The sequence below is a fragment of the Eptesicus fuscus genome, chromosome 11, assembly GCF_027574615.1.
Source record: "Eptesicus fuscus isolate TK198812 chromosome 11, DD_ASM_mEF_20220401, whole genome shotgun sequence".
In the NCBI taxonomy this organism is placed as follows: Eukaryota; Metazoa; Chordata; class Mammalia; order Chiroptera; family Vespertilionidae; genus Eptesicus; species Eptesicus fuscus.
In genome coordinates this window covers 58,020,777-58,043,842 of record NC_072483.1, presented here as the reverse complement: position 1 = coordinate 58,043,842, position 23,066 = coordinate 58,020,777, and the positions used below count along the sequence as shown (strand labels likewise).

At 50.3% G+C, this 23,066-nt stretch overlaps 2 protein-coding genes across 2 annotated transcripts in view; one reads left to right on the top strand and one right to left on the bottom strand.

The window, feature by feature from the left end:
- SNED1 (sushi, nidogen and EGF like domains 1) overlaps nt 1-11,777 on the top strand; it is a 52,881-nt gene extending 41,104 nt beyond the window's left edge. Inside the window, 10 exon segments of the mRNA XM_054723063.1 lie at nt 308-420; nt 1,158-1,439; nt 2,564-2,708; nt 2,801-2,883; nt 4,291-4,383; nt 5,090-5,206; nt 5,661-5,748; nt 9,286-9,369; nt 10,198-10,241; nt 11,697-11,777. Of these exon segments, the coding sequence (XP_054579038.1) occupies nt 308-420; nt 1,158-1,439; nt 2,564-2,708; nt 2,801-2,883; nt 4,291-4,383; nt 5,090-5,206; nt 5,661-5,748; nt 9,286-9,369; nt 10,198-10,234 (1,042 nt within the window). The 3' untranslated portion in view covers nt 10,235-10,241; nt 11,697-11,777.
- Nucleotides 11,778-15,402: 3,625 nt separating this feature from the next.
- On the bottom strand, nt 15,403-20,041 carry MTERF4 (mitochondrial transcription termination factor 4). The gene is made up of 4 exons (XM_008138470.3): nt 19,975-20,041; nt 18,397-18,892; nt 16,619-16,803; nt 15,403-16,020 (listed from the first exon to the last, which is right to left on the bottom strand). Exons 1-4 carry the CDS (start codon nt 19,993-19,995, stop codon nt 15,649-15,651), a joined length of 1,074 nt encoding a protein of 357 aa, XP_008136692.3. The 5' UTR covers nt 19,996-20,041; the 3' UTR covers nt 15,403-15,648.
- Nucleotides 20,042-23,066: the final 3,025 nt, after the last annotated feature.

Genomic DNA, 23,066 nt, shown 5'->3' with positions numbered 1-23,066 from the left:
GGACTGGGGACCCACCTGGGAATTCCAGCCAAGGGCCCCTTACTTGTCTGAACACCAGCCTCCTGGCCATGCCGAGCGCTCTACACAGGCCTGTGCCTTCTCGGACTCTGGACTGGACAGACAGGGAGCAGCTTCCCACCAAGGAGCATCCAGGTCTCAGGCCACAAATCTGCCCTCCTGGAGGCCGCCTGGGCCACCAACTAGAGACCGTCCACAGCCTAACACCCCTGCTCTGGAAGAGCCACAGGCAGTCTGGCCACAGAGCCTGACACATAGCCCGAGACCATCCTGTCCTCTCTCCCCACAGTGCCCTACTTCCTGGAAGGAGGTACACCGTCCGGGTGACCGCCCTCAGTGGGCTCGGGGCACAGGAGCGCCCTACTGAGAGCGTGGCCTCCGCTCCATTGCACGTGTGGACCCGTGAGTACACCTTGTGGCCGCTCGTGGCGAGCAGAGCCTTCGGAAGCCCTCGGCTCCCTCCAGCCCACCAGTACTCTCCATAGTGGCTGAGACACTAGGACCCCAGCCCTGGGCTGAGTGTAGCGTACACGGCAGTGTGCCCAGCAGTATCATCCCCTCCTGCTGGGCTGACCCTCACACCCAGCAGCTCCTGAGCACAAGGCCAGAGGAACATCGGGCGAGGGAGCCCACTCGCTGAGCTCCATGGTGTCTCATGGGGAGTGGACACTGAGCACTGTGCTGTCAATGGTGAACCTGTGAACAAGGTGGAGGGTGGGGGTGGGGGAATGGGTGGCTTGGTGAGAGGGAAGGTGTGAGCAGGGCCTGACCAGGTGGGGCAAGGAGTCAGCACAGGCTTAAGTCGTCGCTCTGACCCTGAATGCTGGGACCCACTCCCCTTTTCTATGTCCCAGGGGAAGGGGTGTGGCCAGGCTCAGGGCGGTCAGAAGTGCCACACGGGAGGAGACACTGAGCAGGCTCAAGGCCTTGCCGGGTGCTGGCGGGCCACATTGTGGGGGTGGGTCTCAGGACAGGAGGAGGGTGCTGCAGACCACCACCCCCATCCTTCAGGACCACAGTAACTAAATCTGGCTTCAAATGTGGTTTCCGCAGTCCATGTCAGATCTTTAAACTGTGTCCTGGGCACAAGACCCCATCAGCCTCTTTCACCTCCCTCCCCTGCTCTATGCCTCTTCCAGGGCCTCTGCCGCCAGCAAACCTGACTGCCACCCGAGTCACGGCCACCTCTGCCCATGTGGTCTGGGATGCCCCCACTCCAGGCACCTCATTGGAAGCGTACGTCATCAACGTGACCACCAGCCAGAGCACCAAGAGCCGCTACGTCCCCAATGGGAGGCTGGTGTCCTACACGATACGGGACCTGGTGCCCGGGCGGCGGTACCAGCTCTCAGTGACAGCCGTGCAGAGCACAGAGGGTGACCAGCTGCACAGCGAGCCTGCTCACCTCTACATCATCACCTGTGAGTGCAGGGCAGCGGGCACAGGGCCGGGTGGGCCACCTGTACCCCAGGACCCTCACCCAGCATGGCCACCCTGTCCAAAGCACATCAGACAGCCTAGAAATAGGACTGTGTCAACACGGGTGAATTTGTGTGAAAAGCGGTGGGGAAGGAAGGGTTTGTGGACAGTTGATGCTAGGTCAGCAGAATGCAACTTGGAAAAGCAGCATTTCGCTCCTCACCTTGGGTTGTCCAACTCTGTGGACCCCGGACAGGCTGTACTGTAAATATAGGGAATCACCAGAAATAGGTGCTGAGAGAAGGCAGTGGTAGGACCCCAGTGAGGCGGGCAGTGTGGGAGGGCCCAGGGAGGGAGCCAGGCTGACCCGAGAGGAGCCACTGGACAGGAGCAGGGGAAAGAGAGGCCAGGACAGCCATAGGAAGGGTTGCGGGGAGAGGCAGGAAGGAGAGCCAGAGTGGATGGACAGAAGGGGAAGCAGCTCAGGAGCACGGCGACTCCAATGGGCCACACTAAGGATGTGGGCCTGCCCCCAAGTGCATGGAGGCCCTTCGGGTCCCCCTGAGGTTCTGCATAGCCCTGCTCATACTTTAAAGCTCACGGGAGGTACTGTGGATGATGGTGTGTCTGAGCATGGCAGGCTGCTCAGAGTCTGACTCAGCTCAGCTCAGCTCCAAGGCATGTTGGGGCCACCTCCATGAGCCGGTCCAGGGAGGAGGGGCTTACAGGGGGCTGAAGCATGTAGCTAGATGACAAGGACCCACAGAGAAACCACACTGTCATTCTCAGGGCAAGTGTGGGGTGGCAGCCTCGGCCAAGGGAAGTCCCTCCAGGTCGAGTGCCTGGCCCTGCCCTACAGGTGGGGAACCTGGGCCCAGGGTGGGGGGCTAGGACCAGCCCCCCTCAACACTGCCAGGCAGTGTCTGCTTCCCAGTAGGAATGCTGTGGCTCCTCCTCAGGTGGGGTGTGGGGTCTAGACTTCTCACAAAGCTATTAAAGGCGCCATTGGACCGCAGGGACAGTCAGGTCCCTTTAGTTCTCTCTGAGCAGTGGGGCGAGAAGGAGACAAAGGGAAGCCCCAGACCAGCCTTATGTGCCCCCACACCCCCTCACTCGCTACCTGCAGCCCCAAGGGATGGCGCCAACAGACGCTGGCACCGAGAAGGACTCCACCCACGGGTGCTCAGAAACAGACCAGTCCCAGCGCGCCTGCCGGAGCTGCGTCTACTCAATGACCACGGGGCCCTCGAAATGCCAACGCAGGCCCCCAGGTACACGCCTCTGCCATCAGCCCCCTCTGGGTAACCTGGCATGGCCCTAGGCATGAAGCTCCACATGGTGACATTAGTGACTCTCCCAGCAGGTTCTCGGAGCTCGTAGACGGCAGAGGACGAGTGAGTGCCAAGTTCAGCGGCTCACCTGGCAAATCGGTCACGGTGAGATCACGTGAGTACCTCACTCACCCAACCCCAGCATAGGAGGGATGAGGCCCCTAAACCTAAACTCAAAGATGACTCCCAATGCCCACATCACAGCTGGACAGTGCCCACGGCCCTGGCCTCTGGAGTCAGCATGAATTGCTCACACCATCCAGAGTCAGAGGAACCTTCCTGATACAGCCATGTGGGTTGAGGGTGCAGGTTGCTGGCAGGGCACATGAGAGAGGATGAAAAGTAAACATAATAGAAGCAGGTCCAAGACATGGAAGCTTTGCTTGTGAAGCCAGGACTCCAAGCATTGTTGGTAAGAAGTAGACAGGAGAGTGTGGCTCCATCTGAGCTGTTGCTACTCAGAGGTCCCTGGACCAGCAGCACCAGCCTGGGGGCTGCTAGACATGCAGGGTCCTGCTCGGAGCTGTGCAGGAGGAATCCGTCTGCTAACAAGGAGCCAGGTGACTGGCACGTAAAGTGTGGTCCCAGGAGCTCACATCCTCATCACACTGAGGTCATATCCCGTGTTAAAAGCAGAGCCTTTGGATTTATGTCCTGCTTGGCCCAGACTAGTGGGGCCTCTGCCTGGCCCAGCAGCATAGGGCATGAGCAATAGATTGAGAAGCCCTGGCCCTTCCCTCCTGGCAAAGGAGGCCTCCCCCAAAATCCTGACATGGCAGGCCCACAGGCTGCCACAGATGACCTCAGACTCTGGGTGGGGATCCCCAGGCCTCACCCTCACCCTCACTACTAAGCCAGAATCCCACCTTCACAGAGTTCTCTGGCAGAGAGCCTAATCACCAGTTCAATGAGAAGCTTCTACCAATGACAGCGTTCCTAGTCAGGGGACAGGTGCACCAGGGAGTGATGAGGGAGGGCAGAGCGTCCATAGCCCTCGGTGACCAGGAGTGGGGAGGGCACAGGCAGGGACCTGCAGAGAAGCTGACCTGCAGTTAGGGGTGGCCAAGTGTGCGGTTTGCCTGAGCGCAGATATGAAGTGGGAGGAGGTGTCATCACCCCTGAGAATCAGGGGTGGCAGAGAGGAGATGGAGTTTGAAGGAGACTTAGAAGCTGAGGCCAGGAGGTCAGCAGGAGGTTCGGCCCTGCCTTGGGCCACTGGTAACCTTCACAAAGAAGCTTTGGCCGGGGCAGCAGTGAAAGCCAGGTCCCTGTGGAGGGTTGACAGGAGGTGAGGGCTGGCCCCACTTGGAGAAAAGTGGGTCTTACTGGAGACAGTGCCAGAGACCATGGGTTCTGTGCCCAAGTCGGGGAGCCAGCAGGTGAGCGAGCATCCTACTCCTGCCACACAGGATGGCCCTACACCCTGAGGGAGAGAAGCAGCTCAGGAAGGCGGCCCAGGGACAGTCCTGGGTGAGAGGCAGCAGGCCATGTGGTCAGCACTGCTCATCCTGGTTTCTCCTAGAACCCACAGCTCTGGTGCAACTCGAGGACACCCCTGAACAGGTCAGCCTGGCCCTACAGCACCCCAAACATGATGGCGACAAGGACGTGGGAAGTAAGTCAGCAGGAATGGACTTCCAGGGCTGAGCACCCAGAGTGGGAACAGGAGGCACTGAGCCTGCCCCAGGGGCAGCCAGATGCCCCACCCTGGAAAGGAGGCACTCAGCACCCCGTCCTTTTACAGACCAACTACCCAGATCTGTCTGGATGTACCCCTGTCCCTCCTGCCCCCGCCCCTCACCACATACGGCAGCCCCCCCACTGCCTCCCTGCAGGGGAACATGTTGAGCAGAAAGGCAGGAATCCATAGAGGGGCAGCACTGAGCATGGCCCAGCTGGAGCACCACCTGGCAGACCCAGGCACGGTGAACAGGGCCAGCAGGGCCCCTGCTAACACTGGGCTACACAGGGCCTAGACTGTCCCCAGCACAGTCCTGCAGCCAGAGAGAAGGGGGTGGAAGCACAGGCCAGGGCAGAGCCAGGAGTCTCTCCTGAGACCACCAGTGCCCAACCATAATCTAAGCAGTGACTCAAGGCTCCTCCGCCACGGAGGGCTCAGCACTGAGGGTCCCAGCAGAACCACTGTTTGGACCCTGGCCCTCAAGGTAAGGGGGTCGGAGCCAAGCATCTCTCTGACCAGCTGAAACGGGACCGCCCCTAGGACACAGCAGTGTTGGATACAGCCAGAGGCAGCAATGTGGCAATGCCAGCAGGCCTTCCTCTGGGGTCCTAGAGACTAACCACTCATGCCCTGTTTGCAGACACCCCTGGGAACTGTACAGAAAACCCCTGTCAGAATGGAGGCACCTGCGTGCCAGGCGTGGATGCCCACAGCTGTGACTGTAGCCCAGGATTCAAAGGCAGGCGCTGCGAGCTCGGTAAGTCAGGGCCCCTTCAGGCCTGGCCTCGAGATGCCTGTTACAGCAGGCCAGGCTGAGACTGCTGAGCCAGGGTGGGTTTGCCATGAGGTGTCCAGGCACAGAGGTGGCGGGCAATGAATCACTGGGCTGCTCACAGCCCCAGAGTGCCAGGCCAAAAGGTGCTGCCTGGGTAAGTGGGGGATCTGGGGACAGCCAGAAAGTAAGGAACACAGAGCGACAGCCACCCCACAGTGAGAGGTGGGTGAAGGGACTATTTTTGGCTCAGGGGCCAAAGGTGGTGGGAGGGAAAAGGGCCACAGGCCTCCTTCAGGAAACTTTTGGAGTGAGCCCTGAGGAAACCAGCCCGCAGGCTCCAAGGACCCCAGCCCGGGTGTGGGCCTCCCACGGGTGCGGGAGAGGGCAGCCAGGGTCCGAGCCCCCGGTTAGCCTCAGCCTCTTTTGTGCTCTGCAGCCTGTAAAAAGCAGCCCCAGCCCTGCACACGCCTGTTCTCGGAGACAAAGTCCCTGCCAGTCTGGGAAGGAGGTGTCTGTCACCACGTGTAAGTTTCTTCCCTCTGTCCCTGACCTCCGAAGTGTTTCCACAAAGTCCAGCTCACCCCAAAGAGGCTTGCTTTGACCACCTGTTCCTGCCATGTGACATGTTAGGAAACTGAGGCAAAAAGGCTGAACACCTTGTCTGAGTCCATGCAGCAGGGAGCAGAGGCACAGGAGTTCTGGAACCCTGATCCTCAGGCTCTGGACCCTTTGGGCGGCATTAGCCCCCTTCCCTGGACAACAGGGTCCTCTCTGCCACGGAGCCCCGGGAAAACTAAACAGCAGCCTGTGAGAGCTGGAGTTGGTTCTGCCACTAAGTGGTGATGTGGCCCAGTTTCCCCACCTGTGAAATGGGATCTGGAGTTTGCCTTGCTCGCCTCTGAGGACCTTTCTTGCTCACACTCTGTGACTCTGGGTCCCACTCACAATCTGGTTGTCACCCAATACATACTAGCACATCTGGGAGCCAGGCACAGCTTTAACCCTTGGCACACGCAGTGAACAGGACAAGCCCTAGCCCTGCCCATGGCTCCTTCCATCCAGAGGGAGACAGCCATCCACAGAGAGCATAGGTGTTAGACAAAGGAAGTTCTGAGCTGCACTGGGACTTGGGATCTGCGTTGAAAGGCCCTCCACTTGGGGTTCTGGGGAATGGCCATCCAAAGCCATAGCAGCCACCAGCTCCCAGGGGCCCGAGTAGGAGAACTCCGCTCCTGCCAGAATCTTCCCACTTCACCCGTTCCCCGGGGTCAGGTCTGCTTTACGCCCAGGCTCACAGCCTTGGTTTTCACTGCAGAGACCAGACCACATTTTAACATAATGATTTATGTGATCGGTTTAAATCTACCATATTGCTGCTAGTTTTCTATGTCCCATCTAATCTTGTTACCTTTTTATCTTTTCCTGCCTACTTCTGGATTATTTCTTAAGATTCTGTTTTACCTCTCCTATTGGCTCATTGGTTATACTTTTTTGGTTTAAATTTTTAGTGGATTTAGAGAGTAACAATATGGTATCTCTTTATTTAAGGGAAGACTTGCCTCTACTTCCCCCTCAGTTCTGACTACCGATATCAGACTTTTACTTCCACCATGCTCCAAGCTGCAAAATTTTGTTTTTCCTCTCAACAATATATTTTAAAATGTTGAGAGCAAAATCTCTTGTATTTACCTGCATGTCCGCCATCTCTGGCACTCACCCCTACAACGTAGGTCTGCTAGCAATGAATTCTCTCTGCTCTTTCTAAAAAGATTTTTACTTCACCTTCATTTTTTTAAGAATAAAGTTGCTAAACACAAAATTCTTGGTTGACACTATTTTTTTTCTTTCCACACTCTAAAGAGGTAGGTCCTTCCTTTGTCTTCTGCCTTGCCTAGTTTCAGATAAGAAGACTATGAAGTCCTAGCTGATTTGGCTCAGTGGATAAAGCCTCAGCCTGTGGACTCTAGGGTCCCAGGTTCAATTCCAGTCAAGGGCACATGCCTGGGTTGTGGGCTCCATCCCCAGTGAGGGGGAGCAGGAGGCGGCCAATCAATGATTCTCTCTCATCATTGATGTTTCTATCTCTCCCTCTCCCTTCCTCTCCCAAATCAATAAAAATATATATATTTTTAAAGACTATGAAATGTGTCCCCAAACCCCCTGTGGCTGCTTCTGTTTTCTCTTTATTACTGGTTTCAGGAAACTTACCTATGATGTGCTTCTGTGTGGTTGTGTGTGTGTCTGTGTGTTTACTCTTTGGAGTTTATTAAGTTTCTTGAATCTCTGGGTTTTTAGCTTTCATCAAATTAGGAAAATTTTGGCCATTATTTCTTTAAAATATTTTTCTGTTCCTCCATTTCTCTCCTCTCCTTTCTGAAATTCCACTTATGCATGTATTAGACTGAGGTTGTCCCATAGGTCACTGAGGCTCCTTTCATTTTTTCCCCCAGTCTTTTTCTCTATTCATTTTGGATAGATCCTATTGCTATGCCTTCAAGTTCACTGACCTTTCCTCCTGCAGTGTCTTATCGACCACTAATCCAGTTGGCAAAATTACCATTTTCTTCAGCTTAATTCTTTCTTAAGATCCTCCATGTCTCTCATTATGTTTACATTTTTCCTTTAGACCACTGAACATGTGGAACAAAATTTATAATAGATGTTTAAGGCCCTTTCTGCTGTTTCTGTCATTGCTCTCATCTCTAGGTGTTTTTCTAATCAATTATTTTTTGCCTATTTATGAGTTTCTTGATTCTTTGTATAATTCTTTAAATGTCTCATAATTTTTGTTGGATGCTGGATGTTGTAAACTTTGTTACTGCATACTGGATTTTTAAATATTTTTTGTATTCTTTTCAAGAACGTTGGGTGTGTTTTTTTCTGCAAGGCAGTTACTTTGAGTTTGATTCTTTTGAGGCTTGCTAAGGGTGGCTTTAGCACCAACTTTGTTCTGGGATTAATCCTGCCCCACTTCTAAGGCATGGCCTTTCTGGGGTTTCTATTTTTATAGAATGGCCTCTTATTGAGCAAGATCCCTCCACTCTGGCTCTCTTCCACTGCATGGCTCCCTCCTCTCCAGTACTCCACCCCACAAAGCCCTACTGCCTCTGCCTTCCCAATACCAATCTATTTCCTCAACTTGCAACCACTGCTTGGATCCCCTGACCTGAAATGAAGTCCAAAAAGTGTCTCCAGAATGAGTTCCAGGGTGACCACAGGACTCATCTCATTCATTTCCCTTCTCTCAGGGATCACAGTCTTGCTCTGTTTTCTAATATCTGAAAAAAAAGTTACTTCTTATATTCTGTCAAGTTCTCTTGTTGTTTGCATTGGGAGGTAGTTCTATATCCTGTACTCCCTGATGGCCAGAAGTCTTACCAAAGGCCTTTAACTCCCAATGGCTCTCCTAGACTGAGCACATGAGCTGGAGCTGTGCCCATCCAACTCCCTGGATCTCTTTCAACAGGTGTGATGTTTGAGAGTTTTAAAAAGAACCAAAATCCTTTCCATTCATTATCATCTATAAACCTGTGAGAGAGGTAATATTGTACACAAAACTGAGGCTTAAGTTCCAGAGACATGTTAGGTGGAGCATGAAGTCAGCTCTCCTGTTCCACGCTGTTCACATCTAATGCCTGCATCTCCAAGGCTTCTCACGGTGAATTGCCCATCAATGGAGAAGTGGGTCATTGCATCTCAAGGCCACTAGGCCAAGTGGCCTGCCTCAAGCAAGATATGTCTTTTAAATTTCACATTTTCTCTCTTAATATCATATAACTCTCAATACTCCTCAAAATGTACTTAAAATGGGTGTGTCTTATTTCATGTAAATTATGCCTTGGTAAAGTTAATTTTAAAAATTACATGACTCAAAAAAAAAAAATTACATGACTCTTATGTGGGACATTTCAATACATCCCTATAAGGTAAAGTTTTATTAAGAAAATAATGGCCTTTCCCTCAAACACCTGCACGGTTACCTGGTCTCCATGTAGCAGAGGTGAACCAGCTGGGCACCATCCTGCTCCAATTCCTGCCTTTACGGAGCTTTCTTGTGACAGGTATAAACGAGTCTACAAGGTACACCAGGATATCTGCTTCAAAGAGAGCTGTGAGAGCACAAGCATCAAGAAAACCCCAAGCAGGTGCGTCTCAGGAAGAGGCCTTGCTTGTCCTGCTGTGGCTCACAGGGCCCAGGCAAGGGGACTGAGCACTGTGGATGCAACAGGTCTGGGGCTGAGCCAGGCTGTGTATCTGCCCAGATGTGCATGTGAGCACCCCAAACAGGAGGTGTTAGGCTAGGTGGGTGCTGGGGTGGTCAGAGGGTGGGTGCTGTGGGGAGGTCACATTGTAGGTTCTAGGGTAGGTCACAGGATGGGTGCTGGGGGTGTGAGGGGTGACTCTGGTCATGCATGTGCACTCAGTATCTGGTGCTCAAATTGGGACGCATGAGCATTAGGACAGGCCCAAGTACATAACTGCAAATAGAGCAAGTCTGTTTACTTTTTACCCACTCACACCCAGGTTCTTTCCCTAAAGGGCTCAAGGTAGTCACAATAATTATTATATAAAGTACTGAGTACATCACATGCTTTCAAAAGAGCCTAGGCACAGTCTTCACAGGCCCCCAATAACCACACACACTGGGTCTGCACCACTGTGTTCAGGAAAAATGGGATGACAATTCACAAGGGCTGGTGCGAGTTTGTCCTTGTCTCCCCGTCAGTAGCTCAGGCTCCGCACTGCCCCCCTTTCTCTCCCTCTCCCCCCACCCCCTTTTATGCTGCATGAATTACCCAGCCATTCAGTTGAGTGGGAAGGGGGCATAGAGACTGAAATGCTATCGTTGGCATCGGGCACACTGATGTGTGCGCTAAAGAAAAGGGGGTGGCAGCAGGCGGCTGGGTGGAGAGTACCACAAGGTCACAGGTCCACAGTTTCTTTTCATAAACCACCTTCTCTATTTCTTTCAGGAAACGAAGTAATAGTGCAACACTGAAGACAGCGTAGGTACTAGGTACGTACTTACATTCGCAACAGCTAGGAGAGCTGCAAGGAGGCTCTTGTTAGGAAGCCTAGACCAGGCTTCAGAATTCCGAGGGAGCTGGGTGAGAAAGAGCACATAAGGCCTCCCAGTAGACAAACCTGTGACAGATACGTCTTCAGGTAGAATGAGGCTCTCTGCAGGGAAAACAAACTGCTTTGTCTCAAGGAAACCAAGCAATAGGGTGGAGGACACAGGAATGCTAGGGGCTGGGGATTTAAGGGAGTGCTTTCCAGACCCTGTAAATGGCCATCTATTGAAAGAAAAAACAGGGTGTGGAGCCTTAGTCACAACTTTTGGGAAGACCTAAAGACTCTGTCTGAGAGAGTGCTTAGGAACACTCAGAAACCTTGAGATGAAAGAAGCTTCCTGACTTCGGTTTCACCTAGCATTTCCCAAACCCTATTGGGGTTCCACCTCCCCACATGTAAGCGGCCCAAGTCTTCACAGTCACTTGAAAGATACCGAGCTTCCCACTGACCACAGGTTCTTGTCAACACAATGTCACTTGGTGGCCTGGGACAACTCACTGCTTTCACTCCATCGATGAGCCAAATAGTCCACTGCCTATGTGGTAGCAGAGGGAGGTGCTCCAGGTACACGCAGCTTCACACAAGCCATGGTCACAATATAGCTGAGGAATATTATTCAGAGACCTTTACCAACAACCAGAAGCAAAAGAGCCTTGCAGTTGTGGGCTCACACCACCTAGGCAGGGATCTGCAGGTGGGAAGTGCCAGGAGAGAACCATAGCCTCCAGCTACCGTCCCATCAGATGTGAAGTCACTCAAAGGCATCACCCCCCACCTCAGGCTCCAAAGACATCGTATCCAAAACACATACTCCAAGCCCTGCGAGCAATTCAGTACTGGGATCAAGAACCCACAAATATGATTTGGGTTTCAAATATTTATATTGCGCTAAGTCACCTGAAAGAATAATATATTTTTTTAAGAGTTGTTCAACAAATCCATTTCTCTAAAAACAAATCAAAAACCCTCCACTAATTATGAAATACTGGCTTTTACAATACTAATTCTTGAAACAATGGAGAAAACACCAACCAACAGGACACAGAAATACAGACACAGTCACACACCCAAAGCCACCACATAAGAACTCATTTCAACCCAGAGCAATGGGGCAGCATGCCTCAAGGAAAGACCAAGGGCATCACCGAATGGGGGAGCAGCCTGTGATGCTGCCGAAAGGTCCCTACCCAGGGGACATGGTCAGTCCTTGACAAACCTGCCCCACCCTGTGCACTGCCACGTTAGAGGGCAAGGACCTCACAGTTCTGATGTGGCAACAACATGGGGCCTGGGCAGCAACCCAAGGCACTAAGAGAGATGAGAAGTCACCGTCTCAGAGATAAGGGTACCATTCTCCTCATGTCCTTTGTTTTTGTTTGTTTGTTTTTCTTCAAAGGATTCTGGACATTCTTGCTATAATCCATCAACCTCACAAGTTTCTAAAGCCCAGGAAGACGAGGTCTAAATTGAATTGATAAGGACACCCTGAGTGACAGGGTCCTGGCTGGAGTCTGACCCCTCTGTGGCTTTGCTCCTCCGGCTTCTAGAAGACAGATGGCCAGGCGGGTCCAGCCAGGGAGGTCCTCTAGGACAGACACCTCCTAGTCCCACACTGCCTCCAGCACAGGGCTGGAAGTTTCCTCCAGGGTGGCCTGCGTCGCTGACGAGCAGCCATCACGTGCAGAGAGCACTGGATGAGCCTGGCAACATCCAGAAACTAGTTCCAGATTCTAAATCATAGAAAGAATTCTCCCTTTGAGACCCAGCAGCCAAATTGAGGAGGAGCTGCCATGGACAACCTGCAGGGCAGAGGGTGGGGCTGGGAGGCAAGGAGGGCAGACTGATGAGGGGCACAGGGAAGCAGGCTCTCCTCCCCAGCAGGTCATTTACTGAGGGAGGTGAAGGCTAGTGATCCATCAACCAACCAGCAGATTTTGAAAGAGAAAATGTTCATACTAAGATGGAGTTTAGATACTTAATCTGCCCTTTTCCCAGAAAGGGTCAGGCAGGAAATATCTTTGACTTTGTGGACCAGATGGTTTCTGTGGCAACAACTCAGCCCTGTGCTTGTGCACAAAAACAGCCACTGACATGTGCCTAACCCCGTGAGGCTGTTCCAATAAAACTTGATTTACAAAATTGGGGGCCACTTCCCCTTGACCATATGTGGCTAACCCCACTCAGGCTTCAGCTGATGCAGAGAAAGCCATCCCGGACGACGAGTCACAGCATGGCCCCAAAGACCCACCCGAGTGTCATGGAAGTGCTACACAAACCCTGTTTGGGAAGGCACTTGGCGGTAGCCAGGGCTCCTCCTTACGGGTCTGAGTAATGAAGACAGGCATCTGGGGCGGGCGAGGCCACACGATGTTTAAGATCCTCTTAACCCACGACTCAGGCAACACAGTGTCAGGCTACCAGGCAGCAACCACCATCTCCACACCAAACAGCTCCCAGCAGATGCGCATCATCGCCACACCACATTCCAGAGCCTTCTGAACAGCTTTCTTCCCTGCAAGTGAGGCCACTACAGACGCCATCCCACCTCGACCTGCTGGGCACTTTAACAGCCGACCCCACTAGAACCAGAGCCCTGGTGCGTCTTCACTGACTGCCCAAGTCAGTTTTGCAGCCATAGGAAGAGCTCCTTCCTCTCATCTTTACAAAACATTTTTTAAAGAGTTAGAATATATTTTAGAGGTTGTTTTTTTTTTTAATTAAAGTTGTGTGTACATGTGTCTGTGTAGTATACTTGTCATTTTCAGAAAGGAGGATTAGTCATTTCAAGAAATCTCTACTGCGCTCCCAGTCTCAGGGCCATCTGAAGGCACAAGCTCCATCAAGGGGCTCCAACCCTGGGTGAAAGGAGAAAACCATGACCATGAACACATGCCGCTGACTCCTGCTGCAGCACTGCGACCGGTCACTGTGCGTCCACATAAGCTACAGCATCACCAGCAAATGACAAGACCAAGTGACATCACTGGAAAAGCAGATGAAACTTTCTATGACCATGTTAATGACCTCAAGCCCCTCAGCCACGAGGCAGACGTGCTCGATTTTAACTCAGAAGCATTTGTTTTATAAGTCTACTGAATCCTGGGCTTAGTGCTGTGTGGTCTTACAATTAGCCCATTTTGATGTTGTACAAATTAAGTATCTAGTATAAAGACTTCCTGACACTAAAGGAAATTACAAATCATCCTTGAAACATTCCAAACGAGCTTCCACATGGCTCCTTCGTAAAACTCTTCTTCCTTGAAAATACTCAATGTTCACCCAAGGAAATTAGTAATGGATCAGAAAATTGTTAGGGTATCAACATTTACTTCTATGTCAAAATCACAGGGGAGCAACCTTGAGTTGCAGAGTTAGCCACCTGCTGACCAGGCTGGGTGACCTGACCATCCAATCAGGCGTAGATTTGGGATTTAGGGTTCCACTGTGTCTCCTAACTGGGCACAAAAACCACAGTGTATGCTCCAGGGAACATGCTGGTCACTTGGACACCACAAAATGGAGAAGTGAAAACACTGGCATGTGGAGAAGTATTTTCTTGTTCAAAAATTGTCCCTGGCCAAGAAAGGCAGTAAAGACAAAATGTCCCCTTTCCCTACTGCACATGGCTGTCACAGAGGAAATGGAGCTACTCGCCACCAGGGAGTTCAGCGGGCAAGGGCCACTTCGTGTCACCGAGCTCCAGCACCTTCCTTTAGCTGGACCGCCTCCCGCTGGCCAACCAGGGCCACAGATCGTCTGGCTCACATGTCCGAGGTTCCCCGAGCTATTTGCTTTGCATGCAGTGCCTCTCTCTGCAATCCCCTGGGTGCCAAGAGAAAACAAAAGCACGACTGTTTTGACTCAGCACTGAATTCCCCTTGAAAATAAAGCTCAAGTCAGCCAACTGCGATCCAGTGCACAGGGAAAGGAACTCTCTTTAAAAACTGAATATTTACTTTCCTTTTAAATAAAAGTACAACAAATGTAAGCCAATTTAAAACCTTAGGTTCTCATGAGCTGATACGGTCATATTTTGGGGACCCAGGCCTGAGAGCTGTTTCTTCACCTCAGCCAGCAACATTAGGGCTGGTCATTCTGTGCGGACTGTCCTGTGCACGGCAGGGCATTTGACAGCAGCCCTGGCCTCAACCCACTGGGTCCCAACTGCTCCTTCTCCTGGTCCTAACAACCAAAAATGTCCCCAGATGTTCCCTGGGTCAGGATGGCCCCTGGTGAGAACAGGGCCCGACAGAGGACTCTCACATGGTCTGCAGGAAAGAGCTGGGAGCCTAACGGTTCTAAGTGCTGCCAGCCTAAACTCTGGTCACATCACCAGAATTGTTCTCAGCAGCATCAGCCCAAAGAAGGGGTGCCCAGAACATCCTAAGATGTACCCACCCTCCCCCATCATAGAGCTCATGCCCTCAGGTCTGGGTCTCTGATCCAACGCTTCAAATCACTGCTTAGACCTACTGGGTTCCCTAGGGGCCTTCCTCCCGCTGGGTGTCACAGGGAGCTCCTGGAACGCACAACCACCAGACCCTTGGCCCCTGGCTGTGTTCACGTGCTCTTCTTCTCTGGCCTCCAAAGCCCCCTAAAAGGATGGGAGGTGCCTGGCTATATCTGCTCCATGGCTCCTTCTGTTCTGGCATGCCCCAGGTCAGCACTGCTGGCTGCTAGAGACATCAGGCCCTGACATGACCCGCTGGCCATGAGCAGGCATGAAAGCCAAATTCCCTGAGGTCAGAGCCAGGGCATGCTCCTCACAAGAGAGAGAAGTGCCCAGCACTGTGCTGGCAGGAAGAACCTATGCAACATGAAGCCAAACTGACCCACTTCCCTCTACTCTGCTGTACACTGAATGCAACTATGAAATATTTTTAGATTAAAAACATGAGTATTTTTGTTGAAAACCTGCTACTTGTTTTCATAAAATAAAGTGCTATGATGTACTAAAGCCTCCCTGCATTCTCATAATTGTATCTTTACCACTAGAAGGAAATGTAAAATGACTAGAACCAGAAAGGATCCTTGTCCCCCACATTGTCATGGAACATCACCCACAGCTATGACAGAGAAAATAAAACCAAATTTCGATGCACTGAGTTCCCAATTCCAACAGCTGAGAGTCAGTCTTTATTGTCGATGGAGCAGGGCTCTCCCCAGAGACCTGACAACAAATTAAACTAACCAACCTCCAACTCAGTCTGACCTACTTCTCAAGTGATCTATAGTAATTTTTCATCAAAACACTAGTTTTAGAATGAAAAATAGCCTGAGAAGGTCCAAGGGAAGCTCCAAAAGCTCTGAGAGAACGAAAACGTCCTTTAATGTCTCTGGGCCTTCTATCACAGCTCCTCCTCCTCGTCGTCCTGGTCCTCCTCCTCCTCCTCCTCCTCCTCCTCCTCACTAGTGCTTTTGTCACCAGACATGTGGCTCTCAGACTCCTCTTCCTCCTCCCGAGCCAGGAGCTTCTTAAAAACTTCAAACTCCTCAGCAGAAGAACAGGCTGTCCTGGACAGAAATTCAGCTTCTGAAACTCTGAGAATGTCCTTGACAAGAGGGTTGGGGATCTGCGTCTGCCCCTTCTTATCCGGGGTCTGGTACCGTCCTAGGCGCTCCAGGAACGTGTGTCTCTGCCTGATCTTGGTGATGGAGTACTGCAGGAAGTCAGTCCTCACCACATCTGAGTGCTTCACCCCCATCCTAAAGTAGGCATACTGGAGACACAGGCAGGTTAGGGTCTCAGGGCGAGTCCTCAGACCTGTTCTTCCACAGGCACAGCAAACTCAACTGTGCAAAAGCATTCAGGAAGCGCACCTAACCAACAAGACAGGGCACCCTCTGACACCCACACCTGCATGACTGACAAGTTTCAAAGCATTTTCAAATTCTTGTTGCAGGAAATAAAGGGCAGGAGTTCTATTTTTCTTCAGATGGCGGAAGAAAACAATGAATCAGAAAACATCTAGAGATTTGAACTAAGTCATCATAACTGTTTACCAAAAAAATTAAGACAGCTGTCATAATCATTTCTGAAATCAACATGCAAAATAGGCTCTAAAGATAGGAAGGTTTTAGCTATTTTTAAATTAGCTATTTCAAACAGAGGCCCCACTCGGACTCTGAGAATGGGGCAGGGTTATTCACCGTTAATGCAGGAAAGCTGCAGAATCCATCTCACCTGTATGGACGTGAAAGAACCAAAACCGAGTTCTTGGGCCAGGCAGGGGCTATCCCATGCTTCTTACCCACAGAGCTGACCCTGCTACATTCCAGAGTCCGCTGTCGGTCCTCCAGTCACTCTGCCACTCTCACCTGGAATTTGTATTCCAGCTCACCCGGGTCCTCCCGAAGGACATAGGGACATCTGTGCAAAATCTCAGTCACTTGCTGAACCGTGAAAAGGCACTTCTCCCTGAGCACCTTGACAATTCGGTCAATGTCCCGCTGATGCATGGTGAAAATTTCGGGGCAACAGTAAAGCACCCTCTTTAGTTTCCCTGTAGAACACAAAAAGGATATTGCAGAAAAGGGGGCTAGCTGTGCCCAAGTCAAGCCAGCATTTCAAAATGAACACGGACACCCCCCAAACAGGTGCCAGCCTCTGAGGTCTTCCCAGCAGCGCCATCGAAGTGGGGAACCAGAACAGCCCATCACCCCGCTGATATTCTCATTCCTCAGACTGGACAACCCTTCCTCCCTCCCTGGCATTCTTGCCGCCTCCTGGCTTCCCAGCTGAAAGGTGCCTACTTCATATTCTAGGTCTCCTTCTGCCCTCCTCACCTAGAAAAGAATTTCCCAAGGACTGACTGGAAAAGTCAGACAGTAAGATGGGATAGTAGTGTCCCCTAAGTGGGGGCTTTGGGCTGAGGTTCCTTCCATAGTAAAAGTCACGGAAAGATAATCCATGACAATATTTAATGAGGTAACAACAATGCACAAACACAACTACTGATTCTGAGTTAGTGAGAAGACCATATATTTTATCCAAACTGAGGCACTTCAAGTGAAAGAGGCCCCAGTAACTGTATTAGGATAAATGTATAAATCAAGATTGCCCTAGAATTGGGGCATATAGTGTCCTATGGACAGCTGGGGAAAATTATCACCAGGAACTTAAAATCACTTATGTAAACTGTTAATTAAAATCTTCCTAACAGCTGAGTTAGTCACTGCATTGATAAAATGGTCACAAATGACTTTCAGAAGTTTAGACTTTATCTTTGCAGCTTAAAGCTGTGCTGAGCTTGCCAATTTATGTAACAGCGCATAAGGCATTAAGTTTAGCCTATCGGATTACACTAAAACAGTTATTAGTTAAGAGAAATACACAGGCTGTCTTTTGCTCATCTTCTAGAGGAGGCCTATTGAGATCCTTTGAAATAGTGAATCCACAAACCTTTTCTCCTCCAACAAGATCTTACCAGTAAGAGTCAAGAATGAAAAATAAAATAAAAAATAATTAATTAATTAAATTAATAAAATATAAAATAGTGGAATTCCTGTGGTCAAATTGGAAACCCTCATGGGCCCCCAGCCCCCCTTCTCCAGAGGCCCATAAAGAGATCCAATGAACTTCTAGGATTCTGGAGGCATAAAACCTGATGGGGGTGAGGATAGTGTCTGGAGGAGACAGCCACTCCACCAGCTTCTCAAGAATCTGGAAAGATTTCATGTTCCACAGTGTGTCAAGATACCCAGCTGGAACCCACTCTTTACAAGGGACTGTTAAGTCTCTGGCTTTATATCATACAGATACAAAGCATTAAGTCCACATCCAGTTACTTAAACATCAAAGGTTACAAATGCCCACTTATACAACATCACAGATTAACATCTATCTGCTGAGCATGCATCATGTGCCCACCACTGTTCTAGATGCTGAGTCCCCAAGGTGAACAATCCAGACAAGAGTCCCTGCCTGTCATTCAATTCCTTCCTTCCTGCAATGCCTGCTGCCTCACCTCCAAACCAAATCACACATTCCTTTCAAGAACTTTTCCCCAGAAACCTCCCTAAATCCATCTCACCTAAGCTATTTGTATTCCAGCTCAGAATGACTCAGCACTATATATAGAATCCACACTTTGTACCTTCTCCAATCCCAAGTTTTCGAAGGTAACTGGAGCGCTTCTCCATATGCATTATAGGCAGTTTCAATAACTGAGGACTTTTCTTCAAGGCCACGCACACAGGCTCTGGATTCACACCCAAGAGTATTAACTTTGAGGTGATACCCAGCAACTGTTGAGGGTGGGGACTTGGTTGTATACTGAGCAATTCTTGGACATGGACATCAGTGAAACCCATGTCCAGGAGGGAACTGATGACCTCTTCTCGCTCCAAGGACCCTCCATCCACAGGAGCCCTCTGCTTCTCAAGGCACTGAGTAAGGCTTGTCCTGCACTCTAGTTCCTGCACACACTTTCTGGGTTGGACATGGGGTGAACCCTTAAGGGCCCCTCCACTGGAGGCTGTGGTCAGTTTACGCAGCAAGGAAGCCGTTGCCCTTTTCTGTTCTCCAAAATGAGGCGTGTGCCTAGCGATGCCAGCCCAGGAGAGGGGGATCAGGCGGTGCCAATCCAAGACCTGTAAAATGTAATACAAAAGGGAGTCACTTCTTCACCACTCCATGTAATGGGAACCCACAGGGTTGGTGAGCAGAGTCCCACACAAACATAACAGATTTTGTAAGAAATCTGCAAAATCATATCTGAACTTTAAAAACCTAGAAGAGGTTCACACATAGAGAACAGAGTCAAACAGTCTCTATTAGCTTCTGCTGCCACAGTGGAGAGGACAGCGGCAGGGAGGGCAGGGGAGAACTAGTTAAAGGCCACCTGGTCAAGTTTAGAGGAGGGCTTTTCCTCTTATCTGCTAAGGTTCAGTGCCTGGGGGCTTACAAATTTAACTCACAATAGTCAGATTAACAGGAAGAAAAAAAGCCTCAAAGTTTCTTAATATGTATATGGAACCTAACCAAAGAGGCAGCTAGCTCCCTAGGTGACTAAAGTTAGGGGCTAATAACTTAATAGCAGACGGGAGAAAAGGCTTCTACAAGAAGAACAAATGGGTTTCCAGGGGAACAAAGGGAGATATGAAAGTCTGTCATTGGGGAGAGGATCCATGGCGGCCTCAGTCCCAGAAGTTTCTGCTTTGTGGTGAGAGAAAATCCGACGAAGCTTCTCCCTGCATCTGCTGAATCTCAAATGTCTTTAGTTTAAAACAATTTTCGTGCCAACTCTGGAGGACGGAGCTAGTACCCACTCCTGAAATCTGCATCTCATACTAGTCTCCAGATTCACGTAGCAACATACATTCCGCAAAGCAACCCTGTTGTGTATTACGTAACCTGTCAGCCAACTCGCGTACAGAATAGCTCGTTTGCTTCAGAAACCTTCAGCGGTTCCGTAGGCGCAGAGCAAACCAAGCACGTCACCGGGCACCAACGCCCAGCCTTGCCGCCGAGGACCCCGCGGTAAGTCGCCTCTCTCGGCTTCCCTTCCCTCCCAGCCACCGGTCCAGCTGCTGCCTCCACGGGGCAGGGGCGGCCCCCGGTCAGCGGGCACCGGCCTCCCTGAAGGCTCCGGCTGCAAGATGCCACGGGCTGGCGTGAAACAGCCGGCCCCGCCCGCGGCCCGCGAAGAGCCCGGCTCCCCTCGCGGCCTCACCTGCCGGCCGAGCGCCGCCATAGCGAGAATGTGGCGTTGCGACTCCTGCGCCGGAAGCAGAGCCTCTTCGTTCCGCCACTTCCGCCCTCCCCGGTCCTGTGCTTCCGCCTTCCCCATTACAAGCGGGAGAGGGAGGAAGCGCGTTCCGCCCTGGCCCTGGCCAGGATGAGTCCTGGCGCCCCGAGACGGCGGTCCTCGGCCGCGTGCTGCGCCCTCCCAGTAGTTCAGAATCACCCCGGAGGTGCAGGCGGGCCGCGTGCTGTGCTTCTGTCTCATGAGCAAGAGCCTCCCCAGCCGTCGCACGGAGGGGGACAAGGTGACGCGAACAAGCATGCAGCCAGGTAATGATGTTTAAGATTTTTGTGTGAAAATCTGCGTTCAGCATGAATGCTGAGGACACACACACACACACACACACACACACACACACTAAAGATGGTAGATATATCCCAGAGATGTCTAGTCTCCAGAGAAACTACAGAAGTCCAGTTTTCAAGGAATAGGACGCAGGAACTGCAGCACATTTCTCCTGAGAAACACAACCCTAGCCACTAGGGTCTGGTTTCCTCTTAGGATGAAAGCCAGTAATGTTTCAGCCGAACTTGTTGTTAAAAAATTTGCCCAGCAGGCCGGGTCATGGGCCATCAGCTTGAACCACCGCAGCGGGGCTAGGTGAGAGTGATGAGGAAAATAAGACATTTGGGGGGGCGGCCTGACTCTGTATCCCTAATGCACATTCCTGTTAGCTTATAGCCTAGTCACTGCCCCTTCCTTAATTATCTGGTCTTCCAAAACCTGTTTTCCTAAATACTCCCATTTTACAGAGGCCATAAACCATGAACAATACACAACCCCCAGAGGGGGTTATCAGTGCTGGCGCCAGGCCTGGCCTTTCCGTGTGGTCTCACGGCCCCCATCCCAACACATGGGGCTTTTTGCAAAGCCCACGAAAGTTCCAGAAGTATGATCCATATTTGGGGGACAAAGAAACCAAAGGGTATAAAGAAAAAGCTTCCTCCATATTGGCTTACTCAGAATTTGGAAATAGGCTCCCCTGAGTCACGGTACTAATACATCTGGAAATAAATGGGTTTTTCCTGTATCTCCGGGTACTCTTGTGTATTTTTCAGTCCCCTGGTAAATTCTGTAACAAGAGCACATGCCCACGGTCCTGGGTCTGAGGGACTCTGTATACCACATAGGAGAAAATGCAAGTTGTTTCAAAAAACTGACATGGCCATAGATAAAGGCATGGGAGAAGGTGAGGCGGGCTGGTTCCAGGACAGGCAACAGAGTCCAGAGGAAGAGTATGGGCAACAGTATGGAAAAATCACACACCTGGGGGCAGTGGCACCTGGCTGTTCTCTTTGGATAATCATGGAAATAGGCACCTGGAAGTTCAAAGTTCCAACACACACTCAGGAACGTGAACCATCTTTTGTTGGTTTTGCCCTGCTGTTAACTGAGTAACTTCTTGTCTCTTCCTTCTACCCTCTGGCCACTGTAATTAATTCAGGTGTGGAGGAAAGGGGCCACATGCTAACCTGACAAGCTCAGGGAAGGCCTGCATGGCAGTCTTGCAAACTCAGAGACCTAAAGTAACCACAAAGGATGGTCTGAAATTACACTTTAACTAAAAGCAGTTATGGTGGGCAGTTACGTCCTAGGCTGGTATCTTCACTGACAAGGTCAACCTTTACCTTAACTGAGCCTATGTGTCTTTGCATCTATAATAACATACCCTTAAAATACCTGGGTAACTTGTAACTTCCCTTTTTCTGGACCCTTTAGGGAACAACCTAATGTGCTGGGCGCCAGGACAGATACCACAAATCCCTTATTATGTTAATTGTTCCTGCACCCGCCTAAGTATGTGTCTATCATTTTACTTTTTATCCAATCCCAGCTCCCCCCCCCCCCCCCCGCCCCCGCCACTTTGCTTTCTCCCGCCTCTCTAGTCTATCACCAATGGATTTCATGTAACCCACCTACATCCCTTTCCTTTGATTGCAATGTATAAATACAGATGTAACCCGCCATTCTCCGGAGCATTATCTCAATTCGTTGAGGTTCTGCTTCCCGGCATATGTCAACAGTTTGGCTCAAATAAACTCACAAAAATTCTTTACAGGTTTCAATTTTTTTTTTTTTTTTACGTTAACACAGGACATCTTAGAATTTTCTCCTTGTCACTGTATTCATTCTAAATTTCTTATCTAGACCTGTAGTAATTCAGGTATAGAGCCTATGCATCTTTCCAAAAAGGGTAGTTGTGAAAGAGAACGAACCAGTGTGCTCTCCCAACTGCCTAAATCCCACACTCGTAAGACCCAAATCTTAGTTTACAAGCATTTCTTCATGTTTTATCTACTTGTTTCTGAACTGAGAAAAGGTATTTGATTCTTGCATGGATACATTTTACAAAGTACCTACTCTGTGCCAGGCACTGGGCTGAGTGTTAAGACTTATCTTTTTGGACAACGATTTTATCCAAAAAAAAGGAAGGTTAAAAAAAAAAAAAAAGGAAGATTAATCTTTCTTCTTTAAACACTCATCTATTAGCACCTCAAAATAAATTATGGTAATGCTTTTATGCCCAAAGCCTAAGAAAATCCTCTATGCAACCCCCACCCTGGAAAGAGTCAAGGAACCTAAGCAGTTCTCCAGCTCTGGAAATAAAGGGGAAGGAACAGAGGTGCAGGAACTGCTTTAAAGGTCCACAGCATCTTCATATTGTTCTGAAAATTTTGCTTACTGGATTCATAGTTGGGACATGGACAGGAAAATGTGTCAGCCTCAGACTCAGAATTTTTCTACCAGGATTCTTTCTGCAAAGAACCCTCTCAAAGTATCAAACCTTCTACTTCCATCAAGTCAGATGAGTTTTAATTATTTTTTCTGGAAGGAAGGAAGAGTTCTTGGAGAGGAAGGACTTTGCATTATAAGCCCATTGCACACCTGTCTGAAGAAAACATTTGGTAATTTCTTTTGTTAGAAGCATCATAAACACTCAGAGGATAAATTTTTTGGGGTTTTCCCACTCTTGGTGACAGTTCTTAGAACATAAAGAAACTCATTTGAATTCTGAAGAG